This window comes from Sceloporus occidentalis, unplaced genomic scaffold, assembly GCF_023333645.1.
Source record: "Sceloporus occidentalis isolate IW3139 unplaced genomic scaffold, rSceOcc1.0.p SCAF_2, whole genome shotgun sequence".
Classification (NCBI taxonomy): Eukaryota; Metazoa; Chordata; class Lepidosauria; order Squamata; family Phrynosomatidae; genus Sceloporus; species Sceloporus occidentalis.
Window position 1 is genome coordinate 54,275,230 of NW_028316982.1, and position 19,500 is coordinate 54,294,729.

Consider the following 19,500-nt stretch of genomic DNA (forward strand, 5'->3'; position numbering starts at 1 on the left):
ATATTTTTGAGACTCCTTTTCTTTAAATATAGCAGGATTATATAATTGGTATCTTAGGCCCCATATAGAAAGGCCAAAATAAAGCTGCTTCAGGTCACTTTGGAGGTATGCTGTTTAAATGATGCATGCATCCTAAGAGGCCAGAAGCCACACCAAATCCACAATCCAGTCCTAACTGGAACGCAGCTTTGGCTCAGCTTCCGGACTCTTAGGACGCATGCATCATTTAAACATCATACCTCCAAAGTGACCTGAAGCAGCTTTATTTTGGCCTGTCTGTATAGAGCCTTAGTCACTTTCCCCCTCCATCATTCCGTTGGTACTCTTCAGCCATACTGTATTTTTCAATACCGATTTGGCCGTTCTACAAATTCCCAAAAGCGCTTGGAAAAAAATCAACTTCTTTTGAAAGAGAAAATTATATACAATATCACATAGAATCCACCAAAACATCTGCTTGTTTCCTTGATTTTTGATGCAAGACATGCAACTACAACCACACTGGACATATGAGCCTGTAAGCACATGAGGTACACTGGCTTTTATTCCATGCATCTGTTTTGATAGTCTTGTTCCCAATTGTTATACAGTTCAATACAAAAACAAAAAATCAAGTTTGCCTCAGGAAGCCATAGAATAGGAGAAAAAATAGCATAGGAGATGAAATGATCCATTTCATATGATATGTAAACCAAAAGCCACCACACTGATTGTGCCATAGCTGGACCCAGTAATTAAGAATATGAGAGTACTGAAAATATTATAAAGACGTCATTTGCCTCCAAAGCTGTCTCTGGTTTGCACTGTTTACTCCAATTATGGTTCAGTTTGCTGTGCCATTACTCACAAACCCTTACAATATTGTAATGCCCTTGCACAAAATAGTCATAACATAGCAGGTGGATTCACTCCTGATAACTGCACAAATGGCATATTTATAATCTGGGTGAGATGTTGGGGGGTGGGGGTTCTATGGCTTTCAGTTAAAAAGAGTTCTTCTAAGAACTAAATTCCAGACTCTGCAATGTAGAATCATCTATTCCATTAATCTCTAAGATTCTATGAGAGTTAACACGAGACAACTACTTTCTTCCCTAAAATAATGCACTTTTTGTTTGTGTACTAAGCAAACATTTTTATGCTAGCTTGACAGTGTTTTCTAAGAAAAAGGAAACTACAACACAGTGTGTTATCTCTCAGAACCAGTATTGCTAACTTCAATTAGTTCTGATGTGTCTTGAAATATTTAGTGCTTTGGAGTGTTGTTCCCAGAGAAGAAAGGAGGTATAGGTAGTGCCTTTTATTGGACCTACAGAACATAGAAGGCTCTTTTAAGAACCCAAAGTCACACAAATACCTGAGAGTCTGTTTCCATATTTAAAAGTGTTTAGCCCTCACACTTAAGAGAAAATCTTAAAAACATAATCTGCGTACTCTAGAACATTAACCATTTAAAACAGAAGTGGTTAACCTGCAGTTCCCAATCTAATTTCAAAAGCCCTCTGCAAGTAATCAGTTCAGGTTCCAGCCTGCTAGGTAGGAAGGAATGGGAAGAAGAGAAGGGGAGAGGAAGGTGAAAACAGGGGTAGGCACAACTATTTTTTGTTTCACACCTCTCTATTTCAGTGCACCAACTGCCAGGATGCAACCTTCAACAGAAAAGGTTTGCCCACCTTGATTTAAAATTCATCTCTGCTAGAGTAATATGAAAAGCACACATTCATCATCATTCCCATTTTATAGTTAGTAATTTTACCCTCTTTGAAGCAGAGCATATGGAATATCTTCGTAATACAGTAACTGCACTATACCACATCTCTTAGAGCCATGTTACATGTTATATCACTGAAAATGCCATCCCTGTGATAGGTTCTTCCTGCCCATAACCTTAACATCTAGGACACAGCACTGTCCAATGACTTATTTGCCTTGGCAGTGGCAGCTAATATGGAAGGAGAGTCAGGAAATTCACAATGTAATGCTACTGCATCACATGGGAAGTACTACAACCGATGTATTATTACAGAAAGATGCAGAGGTAGAATTCCAACTAATTACAACTATGCCATTTTCATCTGCGTCCTCTGATGGCCATAACATGTAGTCCAGTTTTCCGTTTACTTGCACCAGCGATACCACTGCTTTTTCTTTAACATATGTAATTGATTTGCTTAGTTTGCAGTCCTACTATGATAGCTCTGCAATCATCAGATTGAATTTGTTCAAATCTTCAAAATTTTACAACAGGAAAATTGTGCATTTAGGAGTGTCCTGAAGCTGAGAACTGGTAACACAGGGGTAGCAGCATGGGGAAAAGATAGGATTACGTGTCTCAGTTATGCTTAAAACTTCAGTTCAATATTTTTTCATCTGCTTACCTCTGAAAGGAACCTTTCTCACCTAATTTAATGGGAAAGGAAATATTATTTATGGAAAACTCTTATCCACTTAATTAGTGGCACACATAATCCCTATCTGATCATTTGGAATGTTCTACAGCTGAATTTAGCCTATCCATATTATACCCCACCCCCATTTCTAGTTATTGTATCACATTCTTAGTGTCAAGAATTCACTAGGCTTCTTCAATCAATTTTCCTCGAACCTCAGGTGTCAAGGATGGTCAAAGTAAAAACTGGTTGATTTGGTCTTCGGTGTCATGCAGAAAACACAGGATCAGTGTAGGCATCAAGCCTCAACGATATTCCCCGGAATGTTTTACCAAAATCTAAAATCCCCGGAATTCCTCAATATTTATAATTATTCAGTTAAAATCCCTGGAAAGAAATTAAATTCACCGGATTCTGGGAAATTCCCCGGAAATTGGCAACACTGCACAGGATGCACATTGATGAGGTGACTGTATGTCTTCAGGGACTCTGGCTGCCAGAGACACGTGTTAGTGAATTACTGAACTTTCAGGCAGTCTCTTTAAGAATTACACACAGTATGACACCTGCAGATGCAAGATATGTGCAAATACTAAACAACCAATTTACGGCCAAAAAAGGCCATTAAAATCAGACACATTCTCCACTAATGTTGAGACTTCCTCTGGGGGGCAGGGGAGGTGGTACTTCAGTGTTAAATCCCATACTTTGCACGCATAAGACTCTGGGCCCAATGTCTCTATTTAAAAGATTATGACAAATTCCTTTCTTCCAGACCCAGAGAGCTCTTGCCTCTCCAACCTGACAGTTCTGTATTAGTATGAAATTACTCAAAGAGAAAGGACTTTGGGAAAAGTCAGCTTTGTAATAACAATGCATACTGGCAAAAGCATTCTTGAACCATCCCTGACTTTGCTCTTAAAAAATAAATCCACATAACATATTCAGCAAGCCTTGGGCTATTAAAATGTAGAATCTTTATATTATCAAATGAAGGTGTCTTTAGTTTATTACCAAATAGTCTGTTTGCTTTCAAATACTGTTTTAAAAAAAGTTTTTGATTTAGATATGCCACACCATCAGCCTTAGAAATAAGACACCCCTAATGTGAATGTATTAGTAATAATAAAGCGGAATGGCAAGAAAGAATGGAGCAGAACTCACAAGAGAAATAAGTGAAGGTTTAGGGATAATTGTTAATTAATTAGGATGTTAACATGAAGGCAAGCCTTTCCAAAAGAAGCACTAAGTTGTGTGAATGAATTAAGTGGATTTGACAGGAGCAGAAATATGCTGTCATCATATTATTAGTGGAATGGCTTTACTGGAGTGTGGAGTAAGTAGAATCTATGGACCCTCAAAGAAATTCACCCTCAATCTATATATAACTAGGCAAAGAATATGGGCTGTCAGAAATAACTTCATTCAAAATGGGCAGAGCTCCAATCAGTCTGACATAAGCATACAAAATTCAAGGATTTTTTTTCTTTTTAGCAGAATAAAATTGTATTTCAGGTAAACAGGGCTTATTCATTTTACTTTAGTTTGATATTTCACAGTGTTCTAAACTGGAGCAGGGAGACTAAAGCATATCATGATGTTAAAGAATATGCATCCACACTATTTTATACTCCATGCACATGCAGCCCCAGTAATCATTCAGCTTGCTTGTACTGACCCACTCTTCTTGTCTACAGACTGTGCAATCAGCAAGATTAAAAAATGCCCTGGCTCCTGCTCTTTTTGGCATAAGGTGCCACAGAGCAATTGAACTCAGGCCAATGTATTGTGCTACAATAAACCCTGCCTTTAATCTACAGAAATTATAATAAATAATGACATAATTTATAATCCATGTAGTCCAGCTACAAAGTTTCAAAAATATGGAATAATTTAACTCATACAATACTGCTCTTTTCATTAGTAAAGAATTTCCCTTCATTCTGTCACTAGGCTATTGATTTAAAAAAAGAAATCAAATGTAAACAAACAGCAGCAAAGCATGCAACCCATCCCTGTCCTTCATTCTGGGGATGGGGTGGCAGGTGCAACTGGTACTCACTACCTTAAATATGAATCCTCCTATGCTACAATTTTACACTCCACACAAAGAGCCTTTCTTCCCTGAATGTAATTAACTAGACACACAATGGGGACACAGCCAGGATTATTATTCACGCTTTGGTAATAAAACCAAATTAAAACATTTAGTGTTTTTGTGTTGCTCTTGTTGGATATTTGAGTTAAAGGAGCCATGATTATAAACTCCAGTGAGTTGCTTAGGAATAATGAGGTATTGCAGAAGGAAGGTGGAATTTATCTTTCCCTTAGCAAAGGAAAAAGTCTTGGGTCCTCTTCAGTCCAAAATCCACCACTATGGACATATGGCTTAGGTTCCCTCAGAAGAATATTCCCCACATACGAAGAGCATTCTCCATTTATCACCACATTTCAAATGTTACTTTGCAGCAAGTCCAACAGGTTTCCAATGCTTCCCTACAAGAACAGTACTCGAAAAGCAGTAGGAAGGCCAGTAGTGTGGTCTAGGCCAAACTGTTCTCCTAGCCTTAGCCAAGGACAATCTCCCTTCTTGTGACTTAATATAATGCCAGTTATAGTAGGAAAAGTTCCAGTTTATTCCTTCAAAACAGTTTGCAGGATCCACAGAATGTGGTTTCCATGGCTTGTTAATTCTTGATCTTCAACACCAATTTGATCGATTTTTTAAACTGAAGGAAGCAAACAAATATAAAGGTAAAGAAGATAACTGAGAAGAACAGCATCTCCACTGGTTTCTATTCATCAGCTACTTCATGCTGTACCTCTGATTTCACAATGGCATAGTGATGGTGAAAACTGCTAGAGACACATTGATGAGAATACAGCTGCAGGATGTGACAACCAACCACACAGAAAGTAAAAGTTAATCATGATTAACGTCCACTCTCACAAGCCAGGAGAGCAAAGACTCAAACAGGCCTTTCCAGGACTTCTGTTTGAAAAACATTATGCTGGTTACACTGATTACATGTGTTCAAAGATTATCCCATCCACTGCTTCACCAAATGTGAAGAAGTCATTGGCATTCATCTTCTCTTATTTCCAGCACTTCAGAACAACCTGGCCTCGTCCATGTCACAGCAGTAGCAGTGGGTCCCATATATCCCATCTAAGACTCAAAAAGATTATTTACCTTCACAAGCTTGCCTTCTGAACTTTTTTCCCGCAACCAGTTATTTTGTTTTCAGCATAAAAAGTGTTAAAATGCCAAAATATGATACAATAGCTCAGTTATTCAATAAAATACATCCCTGCCATTCATGACTTGAAATACACACTGAGAAACTAATTTGTCAGAATATTTCTCCAAAGATTCAAGTTATTGCAGAATATTTGGGTGAAGGGGTGGAGAAACAGCTTCTCAGAGAAGGAATGAAGAGTGGTTCTTGGGGAATCAATGACTGAGGGAGGGGAGGGAGTCATCATTACAAGGTTGCAGAGCTGCACACTTTACTGGTCCTCACAGTTGCATCAGAGCATTCTCCATCTGAAGAGTCACCCCCTGATTCTCCAAACTCCCCAGGATTCTGTATCAAAAAGCAAAGGGAACATTTAAAATTATACATTAGAACTGGCTAACCTTAGGCATTTCCCACTGTCTCAGCTTCAGAGAGAGGCAAAGGCAAACCTCCCTCTGAACAAATGTCACCAAGAAAACCCTGTGACAGAATTACCTTAGGGTTTCCATAAGCTGGAAACCACCTGAAGGCACACAACAACAAATTTGCACTTCATTTCTTCTGTAGCTAACACAGTCCTTCTCAATACAAACTTAAAGAACATGCTTAAAACATTTGAGCAATGCTGATGTAGGTAGGGAACATTCACATCTGTGATTCTCAAATGATAGTCTTCTGAACTCTGTATCTTTTATGTGAATGTACATCTCAGACCTCAGCCTGTATGCAACCCAGGCTTCTCCAGGATTCTTGCGCAGATTTTCATTAACAGGAAAATTCCATTTTTTGAAAAGCTGCAGGAGACACCTGGAGAAGCCTGGGTTGCATACAGGTTGCCTACTGCCCGGCCATAGAGCAATGCAATAGGATCTGTCTTTTGAGTTTTAGATCCCATGCCTATCCGGCAGGACTTTACTGTGCCATAATCTCCTATGTGAATTTTTGAAGACAGAATAGAAGCTATGGAATGCCCATGTCACTGGTCATTTCCCAGCTTGTGTACGGGTGCCAACAGTCTGCTGGAGATACACTTCCAAAGAATTTCAGCTGAACATGGCTGCAGTTCTCTAGAAGCTAAATAATCAATGAGGGCATATTTAAAATTGGTGGCAAACCAATTTAATCAATTGGGCTATGAATTAAAGGTGGATTGGTTTATTTTTTAGAGCTACTTTGTCACATACTAATGTAAAAAGGTGTAAGATGGCCCTTTATCCTAATGAGTGATAGCTTTTATTGATTAAATAGTATTGGCTTACACATTCCCTCTTCAAGATTTCAAAAACTTACAACTGAGATTTTAATAGTATGGAAATCTATGTAAACATGATTCCTGAAAGGAAGTTTCTCATCCTCCACTCTCCCTTGTAGCCTTCTCTGCTCCATGTATCCACCCATAAAAAGCCTCTCTGAAGGGTCAAAGAACTCTCCTGAACAATATGGGCTGCAGGAGCACAGAAACCATTCAATATCAGATATGAATATTAAGATAACTTTTTAAAATTAACAAAAGGAAAAAGTTCATCCTTTATTTCTCATACGAGTTCCATACAACACTGTTCAAGAGGCCCATTGCATTCTTTGGAGAGGCTTTTCGGATGACTACTGGAGAAGATAGTGATGGGAAATCTTTTTTCTGTGAACTTTTAAAAGTTAACTTATCTGAGAATCAAAGATACAATAATAGGACAATCAAATCATTTAAGACATGGGTGATAAAAAGAAAATGCTTTAAATAGCTGACATCACTAGTTTCCAATCAGCAGTTAATTTTTTACCCACATAAACAAAAAAAGGAGGGTGTTGCTAACCTCGTATCCATGCTCCTCTGAACATAACTTGCCGAACGACATCTGTGTTTTCACTCTGCGTACAGCACTCTCCTTATCTGAAAGACCATCAGACTGAGTAGATATCTCAATAGGAATTTCTGGAGTCTGTGACAGCATATCATCCAGCTTGTCAGTCAACTGATCTTCCTTTCTGTTGGTAAGCTCATCTGGGCTGTTGGAATGGTCACTGGTATTACCTTCCTCTCCATCAGACACAGAGAGATTTTCAGAGCTGAAAGTCGAGTAGGACTGACAGCTACTGATACAGCGATGTGGTCTGCAAATGCATAACATGTTAATTACTTTGACTTTATTCAAAACCTGAAACTGATGTAATGAGCACAATAACACAAACAAGAGTATGTAGGCCAGTTCTGACATTCCTAAAAGGATACATATTATATACAGGACTTGAAAAATATTCTGTGTAACCATAGTTTTTTGTGGGTTTTTCGGGCTATGTGGCCATGTTCTGTGTAACCATTTGCCAGAAGTGAAGTTCTCCTAATTTAACTGAGCAATATGATCTTGCAGCCTCTTTTACTGTAAGAGTCTTAATTGACATGTTTGAGTCAGGATTCTAAGTAGTAATGTACTAGACAACAACATATATTTTCTAAATGTAAAAAAGTCACACTGATAAAAATGTTCTAACCACTATGCAAAATATTTCTGCAACATTCTCACATTTGAAATCATCTTATGGTACAATTCCTGCTTTCATGCTGAACCAAACTATTTCAAACCTTTAGCAGGCTCAACTGGAAACTGTTGGCTCAAGGGGGGATCATTTGGAGAATCATTTAAATATGAATATAGGTCTGCACTACCTTGGATTATTCTCCCCACCCTCAACAGAAACACCACTGGAATTCCCTTCCAATGTTCCAAAGCCTTTTCAGATATGCAAGGTAGAAAAAGATACAAGAAACTTTTCTATTGTGAACTTTATTTCAACTTATTTTAGGATCCATCCCATTATAAATAATAGTGTTACTAAATGCCACCAGTGTAAAATATCTATTACCTTACTGCAGTGGTTCTCAAACATTTTACCCTTGTGACTTCCTCTATATCTACATGTAGACACTGCACACACACACACACACACACACACACACACAAAACACAACGAAATAAATGAATAATGAAATTCTCTCTTCATCCTCTTTTATTAACTCAAATCTTAGTATAGCAATGAGGATAAAATATGAGTAGTTTACAAGTCTACCTCTGTCTTCGTGGGAATTCCACTTCACTATCCACTTCTCCTTCTTCTTCTTCTGAAGACTCATCACCACTCTGGCAGACAGACAAAATGTAATGTTATTTGCCAGTTACTTCTAAAGATTGCAAACATATGGACCCCAATGGAGGTAATGTTTATAACTTTTCAAAAATAAACTGTTACATTAAAAAGCTGCCTTTTAAAATATATCATATGTGGATTTAAACTCCTCCAAAACAATGCTGTAGGTGTAATGAGTAAATGTTACAGTAAAAAGGCAACTGTTATTAAGCATTATGCTATTTCATCAAAGGAATAACATTATGCTCTCAGTCCTAAAATGGACAGGTTGCTTACCTGTAACAGTATTTCTTCGAGTGGTCATGTGCGAATTCACACAAATGGGTTATCATTCTGTGCCTGCACAGTTAGCTTCGGAACCTTCTTGGAGATATTAAAGGTGTTTTGGCGGTAGCCCCGCCCACTCTCCAACTGCCTTTTTCAGTCGGTTTCCCGCCTAAACCCTCAGTTCCATGGACGCCGCGTAGCAGCAGCCCAGGACGGAAGGAGAGGCAGGGCACGACTGTGTGGGGAGGATGGGCGGGATTTGTGTGAATTCGCAGATGACCACTCGAAGAAATACTGTTACAGGTAAGCAACCTGTCCTTCTTCTTCGTGGTCTCTGCAAATCACACAAATGGGTTAGACTAGCAAGCTTAGGTCAGTGGAGGTGGGAGTGCCATGCCACACAAGAAAGGCATATTGACCCCCAATAAAATCACCAGGTGGGAAACCAATCCCAAGGGCATGCAAACATGGGGACGAACAGTCCCGCTGACATAATGACTCTACAGAGTCATGTAGAAATACTGAGATGTAGTGGAACAGTCACCAATGCAGGTGAAACATGCCCATTGGTAGAAAAACAGGCTTGCCAACTAACCATATGTTGCACAGACTGTAGGTAAATTTTGATGGTCCATAATAAATGGCAGGTGTAAACTAAGGGCAGGGAAAAACCCTGACCTAGATAGCATAGATTTCTTGGTAATGGAGATTATGCCAAAGCCACCGAATAGGTGAGTGACATGGAATATAAGGAATCTCACTACTGTGAGCGGCTATTGGAAGATGCCAAGCACGAAGGTCTGGTATACAGACCTTATCTAATCCAAAAGGTGGATTGAATCCAACATGAAGGGCAAAGAGCTCACAACAATGCAAGGCTGCACAGGCCAGGATGTTGGTATTTAGGAAAGAGGGGCTTACAAAGCCCTCAAACTTGAGGCATGTCATTCAAAGAATCTTGAAAGAAGGAAACAGGCAGTAGCCTGATAAAGCCTCTCGAAGCCATGATTTGGAGATTCTGGCAGTGACAGACACAGCCTAGAATGCTAGTTAGTCTAGGGCTAAATGTTCTCTTTACAGAGTATGAAAAGACAATCTGTGGTCAACAATGAGATGGTTGGAAAGTGCATTCATAGAGAGAGAGCCTAATGAGATCGAACTGGAGAAGAGCTCCAGCAATGATTCCTGGAACAACGGTGGACACCAGAGAGGAGGAATATTATCTCATTAAGTGACAACAAATTTCTGACTAGAATAGAGGAGATCGCAAGATCCAATTGTGGCACACAAGACACGCTGTATCTGAGCGTAATGTTCCAGGCTATCAACATGAAGCATGCAGATCTTGGTGAAAACGAGAAAGAAAAACAACAGTGGCTGGTATGATGCCAATAAGACTAGTCACAGCATTGTAAAAGTGAAGGGATACCACACTGTCAGGTTGAAAGAAATCCCTGTGGGGATGGTATCCCATGACATGATGTCCTGTAGAAGCTGTATCAAGGATATTGAGAGATGGCAAGAACAGCCAGAACTGATAGTCAAACAGTATAGCAGGAGTGAACTGGTGTCAATCCATCATGAATGGGCCCTAGGAACAAAAATGTTCAGAGCAGTGGAGCTGGAATAGACGTTAAGAGCCACAAAGTCCAATTCTAGCCAGCTGGTGCAAAACACCAGGCAATATGACAGAAATCATGATAACGTTATCCCTAATGCTTAAGAGGAACGACTCAAGCTGTAGCATTAATCTACTGCAACATGCCAGTATGAGCAGAAGGACTTAGAGACCATATAACAGTGGCTCAAAAACCCTTATCGTATAGGTTCAGGGCACATAATGAAGCATGAAGTACACTGTGACAGTGCATAGCAATTAGGCGGAGCGCAGGACTCCCTTAGGGGAGAGATGCCCCAAGAAATTTGCAGAATGCATGGTTAGCCTTGTTAGGGTTGCAGGTGGAGGTCTGAAATATTGTCACCTCACCCAATCGACGCCTTGGACCAGAGGTTCAGGAGAAATAGGATGGTATGACATCAATCGGCCAGGAGAGATGAGACAGGTATGCAAATCTCGAGATCTCCTAGTATCCATGGGGTGGACAGATCTTTAAATGGTGGCTCAAAATCGAGGGATGTCCCCAGAGGTAATTCCTGCCCAGAGGAGAAAATGGAAAGGAATTGTGGCAGTTGTTTGCCACCTGCTCCAAGGAAGAGAGTGGCATTGACAAAAACCCTTTGGAAGGGGTATGGGAAATAGACAAGTATTTCTCACTATATATAGTGGCCTTTGATAATAGGCATCAACTGCCTTAGGTGACACTCACATCGGGAAGTGGCAAAACCTTTCCCTACGAATGATGGTTTCTGTGCTTTGGTATCAAAGCCCCCCATGGGGGGAACAAGATGATCACAATTGAGCTGGTACTGGTTGCATAATGGTAGCGTCCCTAGATATGAAAGGGACGAACCAATTTATGAGATTTGATTGTACAGTCCTGAAGCCGTCCATACGGTGAAGGATTATCTGTACCCAGAGTAAATAGATTGTGCTCCCAAATTTTACAGGGGCCAACTCAGAAGTCACACTTGAATTTCCGCATTAAGTGACATTTAGCCGTCCAGTCTGAGATGAAGGACGTCATCATAAACTGTAGCGTACAAATGGTGATGTCCTCCCTCAGTATGGAGGAAGCACCATCTCCCCTGAATTGGCTATATAGGGATAGCCGTGATGTCATGTCTCGGTACAGAAGGAATATTTGCACTGTACTGTATAACTGTCCAGTGATGCTGGCATTCCTCGATACCGAGGCAGCAACCTGAAAAAAGTCTCAATTTTGAATGAAATGGGACTAGAGTATGTCAGGGTAACCATTTTTGGCTCAGAGTCAAAGAAGTGACCACTGGTGGTGGTTTGAGGGACAGTGCACCTCATGGCCCAAATTGATAGAGCGCTTGCTGATAGTTAACCTCGGTACAGAGGGAACAACCATGGCTTTGAACCCAAACCAGCATCATTCATACTGGCTGCTGGGAACAGCTAATCGTGGCCACAAAATGAACCCGGTAGCAGCAAGGCGCATGCGACGGTATCAATAATGGCCCTCAGAACTGAAAAGCCAGCTGCATTCAAATCCTCTTGTGCAGCTTTGCACGGTACCAACGTTGGACTCTTAATATTCGTCTTCTCAAAGGAGAGTCAGGACGAAATGCAGCCATACAATGATGGCAATCTGGCTAACATCCCATATCAGTTTGACCCCGAAGAGTCAGGGGCTGACAAAGGTAGAAATCAAGCTGCAAGCCAATCAGAATTAGTCCTGAAAGTCAGGGACCGATGAAGATCAAAGCCTGGCAGCCAGCCAATCAGTTTGACCCAGAGAGTCAGGCACCAACGAGGATCGAAGTCAGGCTGCCATACTGTTGGTATGGGACCGATGAGGATCGAAGTCGGGCTGCCAGGCAACCGGTTTGACCCTGAAGAGTCAGGGACCAATGAGGAACGAAGTCAGGCTCCAAGTCAAGCAGTATGACCCCAGAGATTCAGGGACTGATGAGGATCCAGATTGGACAGCTAGCCAAACAGTTTGACCCCTAAGAGTCCGGGATCGATGAAGATCCAAGCCTTTCAGCCAGCCAAATGGTTGGACCTCGGAGAGTCAGGGACCGACGAGGCTTGAAACTGGGCTATAAGCCAATGAATCTGACTCCAGGGAGTCAGAGACCGATGCATATCGAAGCTGGGCAGCCGTCCAATTGGTTTGGCACCGGAGAGCCAGGGACCCATGAGGGTCAATGTCAGGCTGCAAGCCAATCGGTATGATCCCAGGGAGTCAGGGACCGATGAGGATCCACGTTGGGCTGCCATCCAGTCGGTATGACTCCGGAGAGTCAGGGACCGATGCAGATCGAGGTTGGGCAGCCATCCGGTCAGTATGACCCAAGAGAGTCGGGGACCGATGAGGATCCATGTTGGGCAGCCATCCAGTCGGTATGACTCCAGAGAGTCAGGGACGGATGAGGATCCATGTTGGGCAGCCATCCAGTCGGTATGACCCCGGAGAGTCAGGGACCGACGCAGATCGAGGTTGGGCAGCCATCCGGTCAGTATGACCCAAGAGAGTCGGGGACCGATGAGGATCCATGTTGGGCAGCCATCCAGTCGGTATGACTCCAGAGAGTCAGGGACGGATGAGGATCCATGTTGGGCAGCCATCCAGTCGGTATGACCCCGGAGAGTCAGGGACCGACGCAGATCGAGGTTGGGCAGCCATTCAGTCGGTATGACCCCGAAGAGTCAGGGACCGATGAGGATCCACGTTGGGCTGCCATTCAGTCGGTATGACCCCATAGAGTCAGGGACCGATGAGGATCCACGTTGGGCTGCCATTCAGTCGGTATGACCCCGTAGAGTCAGGGACCGATGAGGATCCACGTTGGGCTGCCACATTCAGTCGGTATGACCCCGTAGAGTCAGGGACCGATGAGGATCCACGCTGGGCTGCCATTCAGTCGGTATGACCCCGCAGAGTCAGGGACCGATGAGGATCCACGCTGGGCTGCCATTCAGTCGGTATGACCCCAGAGAGTCAGGGACCGAGGAGGATCCACGTTGGGCTGTCATTCAGTCGGTATGACCCCAGAGAGTCAGGGACCGATGAGGATCCACGTTGGGCTGTCATTCAGTCGGTATGACCCCAGAGAGTCAGGGACCGATGAGGATCCACGCTGGGCTGCCATCCAGTCAGTATGACCCCGGAGAGTCAGGGACCGACGCAGATCGAGGTTGGGCAGCCATCCGGTCGGTATGACCCCAGAGAGTCAGGGACCGACGCAGATCGAGGTTGGGCAGCCATCTGGTCGGTGTGACCCCAGAGAGTCAGGGACCGACGCAGATCGAGGTTGGGCTGCCATCCGGTCGGTATGACCCCGAAGAGTCAGGGACCAATGAGGATCCACGTTGGGCTGCCATCCGGTCGGTATGACCCCAGAGAGTCAGGGACCGATGAGGATCCACGTTGGGCTGCCATCCGGTCGGTATGACCCCAGAGAGTCAGGGACCGATGAGGATCCACGTTGGGCTGCCATTCAGTCGGTATGACCCCGTAGAGTCAGGGACCGATGAGGATCCACGCTGGGCTGCCATTCAGTCGGTATGACCCCGAAGAGTCAGGGACCGATGAGGATCCACGTTGGGCTGCCATTCAGTCGGTATGAACCCGGAGAGTCAGGGACCGATGAGGATCCACGTTGGGCTGCCATTCAGTCGGTATGACCCCGGAGAGTCAGGGACCGATGAGGATCCACGCTGGGCTGCCATTCAGTCGGTATGACCCCGAAGAGTCAGGGACCGATGAGGATCCACGCTGGGCTGCCATTCAGTCGGTATGACCCCGAAGAGTCAGGGACCGATGAGGATCCACGCTGGGCTGCCATTCAGTCGGTATGACCCCAGAGAGTCAGGGACCGATGAGGATCCACGCTGGGCTGCCATTCAGTCGGTATGACCCCAGAGAGTCAGGGACCGATGAGGATCCACGCTGGGCTGCCATTCAGTCGGTATGACCCCAGAGAGTCAGGGACCGATGAGGATCCATGCTGGGCTGCCATTCAGTCGGTATGACCCCGAAGAGTCAGGGACCGATGAGGATCCATGTTGGGCTGCCATTCAGTCGGTATGACCCCAGAGAGTCAGGGACCGATGAGGATCCACGTTGGGCTGCCAGCCAGTTGGTTTCACTCCGGAGAGTCAGGGATCGATGATGATGACCTCCAATTGGTTTGATCCTGGGGAGCTAGGGACCAGCAAGGACGAAGTCGAGGCAGCCAGTAACAACTTCTCTTCAGGAGAATGAGGAGACAAAGCCATGTGAATGGCCCTGAGACGGTTTGTCCACAACAAAAGAGCATCTCTAGCCATGCTGAGGAAGGAAGACTGGTGGCCATTCTTTAAGTTCCTCTCAGAGATAAGAGGAATAATGGGGCTTTGCCAAGTGCGCCAGTAAGGCAGGCATTGTTTGAAAACTTTTCCTCAAGAAAAAAGGCGGGAAAAGTTCTGCCAAGCACATCAATTCCCTCAGAAGGGAAAAGGACTTGCCAATGTGAAGGCTGTGGTTAAACAACTTCACCTCAGAATTTAAATTCACATTTAAATACACTGGTACCTCGGGATACGAAATACCCAGGTTACGAAATTTTCGGGATACGAAAAACGTGGATTGGAAAAAACTGTTTCGGGTTACGAATTATTTTTCGGGTTACGAAATTCGTTTTGGCGCGAAATTCAAATGATGCAAAGTGCAACGTACAGATTTTCCAGGGATTTCCAGGGCTAACGGAAACCTAAGGGGGCTGGGTTAGGGGTTAGCTTTGGCGCGAATTTTGAATTTCGTTAGCAGCAGTGATTGGCTTGAGAAATCAAGCTGATCAACTGTATTGGCTAACGAAATTGGGGGGGTGGCCTGGCTTGAGGTACAAAAGCCGGCTTCCATTGATCTGCTCCTTTGTCTGGCCCTGTGGACTGTGTGAGGAAGAGTTGATATTTTGAGCTCTGACTCTTGGGTTCACTTGCGGTTCGGACTTTGCCTGGCTTTGGACTTTTGCTGCCTTTGCCAGGTGTATCTTCGGATCAAGACCGGCCATCAGGAATTTCTCTACAGGTAGGTTGATGGATTTTTACCTTCTTCTTGTGGGGTGGGCTGGGGTGAGACAGTGTGACCATGCTTTTGCTGTGGGGTGCTGGTTTTTTTTTTTTTTTTTTTTTTTTTTGTGTTTTCAAAGTGTGGATTGTGGGTTTTGCTACTGGCATGTTCAGATTTGTGGATTATGGGCTTGAGGTGCTGGGTTGCTTTTTTTGGGTTTTTTTTGCTGTTTGGGTGGCATGCTCTGATTTGTGGATTATGGGCTTGAGGTGCTGGGTTGCTTTTTTTGGCTTTTTTCCTTTTAGGGTGGCATGTTCAGATGTGTGGATTATGGGCTTCACATGCTGGCTTGCCTTTTTTGGCTTTTTTCCTTTTAGGGTGGCATGTTCAGATGTGTGGATTATGGGCTTCACATGCTGGCTTGCCTTTTTTGGCTTTTTTTCCTTTTAGGGTGGCATGCTCTGATTTGTGGATTATGGGCTTCACATGCTGGCTTGCCTTTTTTTGGCTTTTTTTCCTTTTAGGGTGGCATGTTCAGATGTGTGGATTATGGGCTTCACATGCTGGCTTGCCTTTTTTGGCTTTTTTCCTTTTAGGGTGGCATGTTCAGATGTGTGGATTATGGGCTTCACATGCTGGCTTGCCTTTTTTTGGCTTTTTTTCCTTTTAGGGTGGCATGCTCTGATTTGTGGATTATGGGCTTCACATGCTGGCTTGCCTTTTTTTGGCTTTTTTTCCTTTTAGGGTGGCATGTTCAGATGTGTGGATTATGGGCTTCACATGCTGGCTTGCCTTTTTTTGGCTTTTTTTCCTTTTAGGGTGGCATGTTCAGATGTGTGGATTATGGGCTTCACATGCTGGCTTGCCTTTTTTTGGCTTTTTTTCCTTTTAGGGTGGCATGCTCTGATTTGTGGATTATGGGCTTCACATGCTGGCTTGCCTTTTTTTGGCTTTTTTTCCTTTTAGGGTGGCATGTTCAGATGTGTGGATTATGGGCTTCACATGCTGGCTTGCCTTTTTTTGGCTTTTTTTCCTTTTAGGGTGGCATGTTCAGATGTGTGGATTATGGGCTTCACATGCTGGCTTGCCTTTTTTTGGCTTTTTTTCCTTTTAGGGTGGCATGCTCAGATGTGTGGATTATGGGCTTCACATGCTGGCTTGCCTTTTTTTGGCTTTTTTTCCTTTTAGGGTGGCATGTTCAGATGTGTGGATTATGGGCTTCACATGCTGGCTTGCCTTTTTTTGGCTTTTTTTCCTTTTAGGGTGGCATGCTCTGATTTGTGGATTATGGGCTTCACATGCTGGCTTGCCTTTTTTTGGCTTTTTTTCCTTTTAGGGTGGCATGCTCTGATTTGTGGATTATGGGCTTCACATGCTGGCTTGCCTTTTTTTGGCTTTTTTTCCTTTTAGGGTGGCATGCTCTGATTTGTGGATTATGGGCTTCACATGCTGGCTTGCCTTTTTTTGGCTTTTTTTCCTTTTAGGGTGGCATGCTCTGATGTGTGGATTATGGGCTTCACATGCTGGCTTGCCTTTTTTTGGCTTTTTTTTTCCTTTTAGGGTGGCATGTTCAGATGTGTGGATTATGGGCTTCACATGCTGGCTTGCCTTTTTTTGGCTTTTTTTCCTTTTAGGGTGGCATGCTCTGATTTGTGGATTATGGGCTTCACATGCTGGCTTGCCTTTTTTTGGCTTTTTTTCCTTTTAGGGTGGCATGCTCTGATTTGTGGATTATGGGCTTCACATGCTGGCTTGCCTTTTTTTGGCTTTTTTTCCTTTTAGGGTGGCATGCTCTGATTTGTGGATTATGGGCTTCACATGCTGGCTTGCCTTTTTTTGGCTTATTTTCCTTTTAGGGTGGCATGCTCTGATGTGTGGATTATGGGCTTCACATGCTGGCTTGCCTTTTTTTGGCTTTTTTTCCTTTTAGGGTGGCATGCTCTGATGTGTGGATTATGGGCTTCACATGCTGGCTTGCCTTTTTTTGGCTTTTTTTCCTTTTAGGGTGGCATGTTCAGATGTGTGGATTATGGGCTTCACATGCTGGCTTGCCTTTTTTTGGCTTTTTTTCCTTTTAGGGTGGCATGCTCTGATGTGTGGATTATGGGCTTCACATGCTGGCTTGCCTTTTTTTGGCTTTTTTTCCTTTTAGGGTGGCATGCTCTGATGTGTGGATTATGGGCTTCACATGCTGGCTTGCCTTTTTTTGGCTTTTTTTCCTTTTAGGGTGGCATGCTCTGATGTGTGGATTATGGGCTTCACATGCTGGCTTGCCTTTTTTTGGCTTTTTTTCCTTTTAGGGTGGCATGCTCTGATGTGTGGATTATGGGCTTCACATGCTGGCTTGCCTTTTTTTGGCTTTTTTTCCTTTTAGGGTGGCATGCTCTGATGTGTGGATTATGGGCTTCACATGCTGGCTTGCCTTTTTTTGGCTTTTTTTCCTTTTAGGGTGGCATGCTCTGATTTGTGGATTATGGGCTTCACATGCTGGCTTGCCTTTTTTTGGCTTTTTTTCCTTTTAGGGTGGCATGCTCTGATTTGTGGATTATGGGCTTCACATGCTGGCTTGCCTTTTTTGGCTTTTTTTCCTTTTAGGGTGGCATGCTCTGATGTGTGGATTATGGGCTTCACATGCTGGCTTGCCTTTTTTTGGCTTTTTTTCCTTTTAGGGTGGCATGCTCTGATGTGTGGATTATGGGCTTCACATGCTGGCTTGCCTTTTTTTGGCTTTTTTTCCTTTTAGGGTGGCATGCTCTGATTTGTGGATTATGGGCTTCACATGCTGGCTTGCCTTTTTTTGGCTTTTTTTCCTTTTAGGGTGGCATGTTCAGATGTGTGGATTATGGGCTTCACATGCTGGCTTGCCTTTTTTTGGCTTTTTTTCCTTTTAGGGTGGCATGTTCAGATGTGTGGATTATGGGCTTCACATGCTGGCTTGCCTTTTTTTGGCTTTTTTTCCTTTTAGGGTGGCATGTTCAGATGTGTGGATTATGGGCTTCACATGCTGGCTTGCCTTTTTTTGGCTTTTTTTCCTTTTAGGGTGGCATGCTCTGATTTGTGGATTATGGGCTTCACATGCTGGCTTGCCTTTTTTTGGCTTTTTTTCCTTTTAGGGTGGCATGCTCTGATGTGTGGATTATGGGCTTCACATGCTGGCTTGCCTTTTTTTGGCTTTTTTTCCTTTTAGGGTGGCATGCTCTGATTTGTGGATTATGGGCTTCACATGCTGGCTTGCCTTTTTTTGGCTTTTTTTTTCCTTTTAGGGTGGCATGTTCAGATGTGTGGATTATGGGCTTCACATGCTGGCTTGCCTTTTTTTGGCTTTTTTTCCTTTTAGGGTGGCATGCTCTGATTTGTGGATTATGGGCTTCACATGCTGGCTTGCCTTTTTTTGGCTTTTTTTCCTTTTAGGGTGGCATGCTCTGATGTGTGGATTATGGGCTTCACATGCTGGCTTGCCTTTTTTTGGCTTTTTTTCCTTTTAGGGTGGCATGCTCTGATGTGTGGATTATGGGCTTCACATGCTGGCTTGCCTTTTTTTGGCTTTTTTTCCTTTTAGGGTGGCATGCTCTGATGTGTGGATTATGGGCTTCACATGCTGGCTTGCCTTTTTTTGGCTTTTTTTCCTTTTAGGGTGGCATGCTCTGATGTGTGGATTATGGGCTTCACATGCTGGCTTGCCTTTTTTTGGCTTTTTTTCCTTTTAGGGTGGCATGTTCAGATGTGTGGATTATGGGCTTCACATGCTGGCTTGCCTTTTTTTGGCTTTTTTTCCTTTTAGGGTGGCATGTTCAGATGTGTGGATTATGGGCTTCACAT

General features: G+C 43.4%; 1 protein-coding gene across 5 annotated transcripts in view; it reads right to left on the bottom strand.

Moving 5' to 3' along the window:
- Positions 1-281: 281 nt before the first annotated feature.
- MAP3K13 (mitogen-activated protein kinase kinase kinase 13) overlaps positions 282-19,500 on the bottom strand; it is an 85,045-nt gene continuing 65,826 nt past the window's right edge. For 4 of the 5 annotated variants that reach the window (XM_089509427.1, XM_089509426.1, XM_089509430.1 and 1 more), the window contains 3 exons: positions 8,693-8,763; positions 7,441-7,738; positions 282-5,977 (listed from right to left, as the gene is read on the bottom strand). In XM_089509427.1, coding sequence (XP_089365553.1) covers positions 5,876-5,977; positions 7,441-7,738; positions 8,693-8,763 — 471 coding nt within the window. In that variant the 3' untranslated portion in view covers positions 282-5,875. Of the gene's footprint in view, positions 5,978-7,440; positions 7,739-8,692; positions 8,764-19,500 lie in introns of those variants that run through there. The other variant, XM_089509431.1, reaches the window with a different exon arrangement.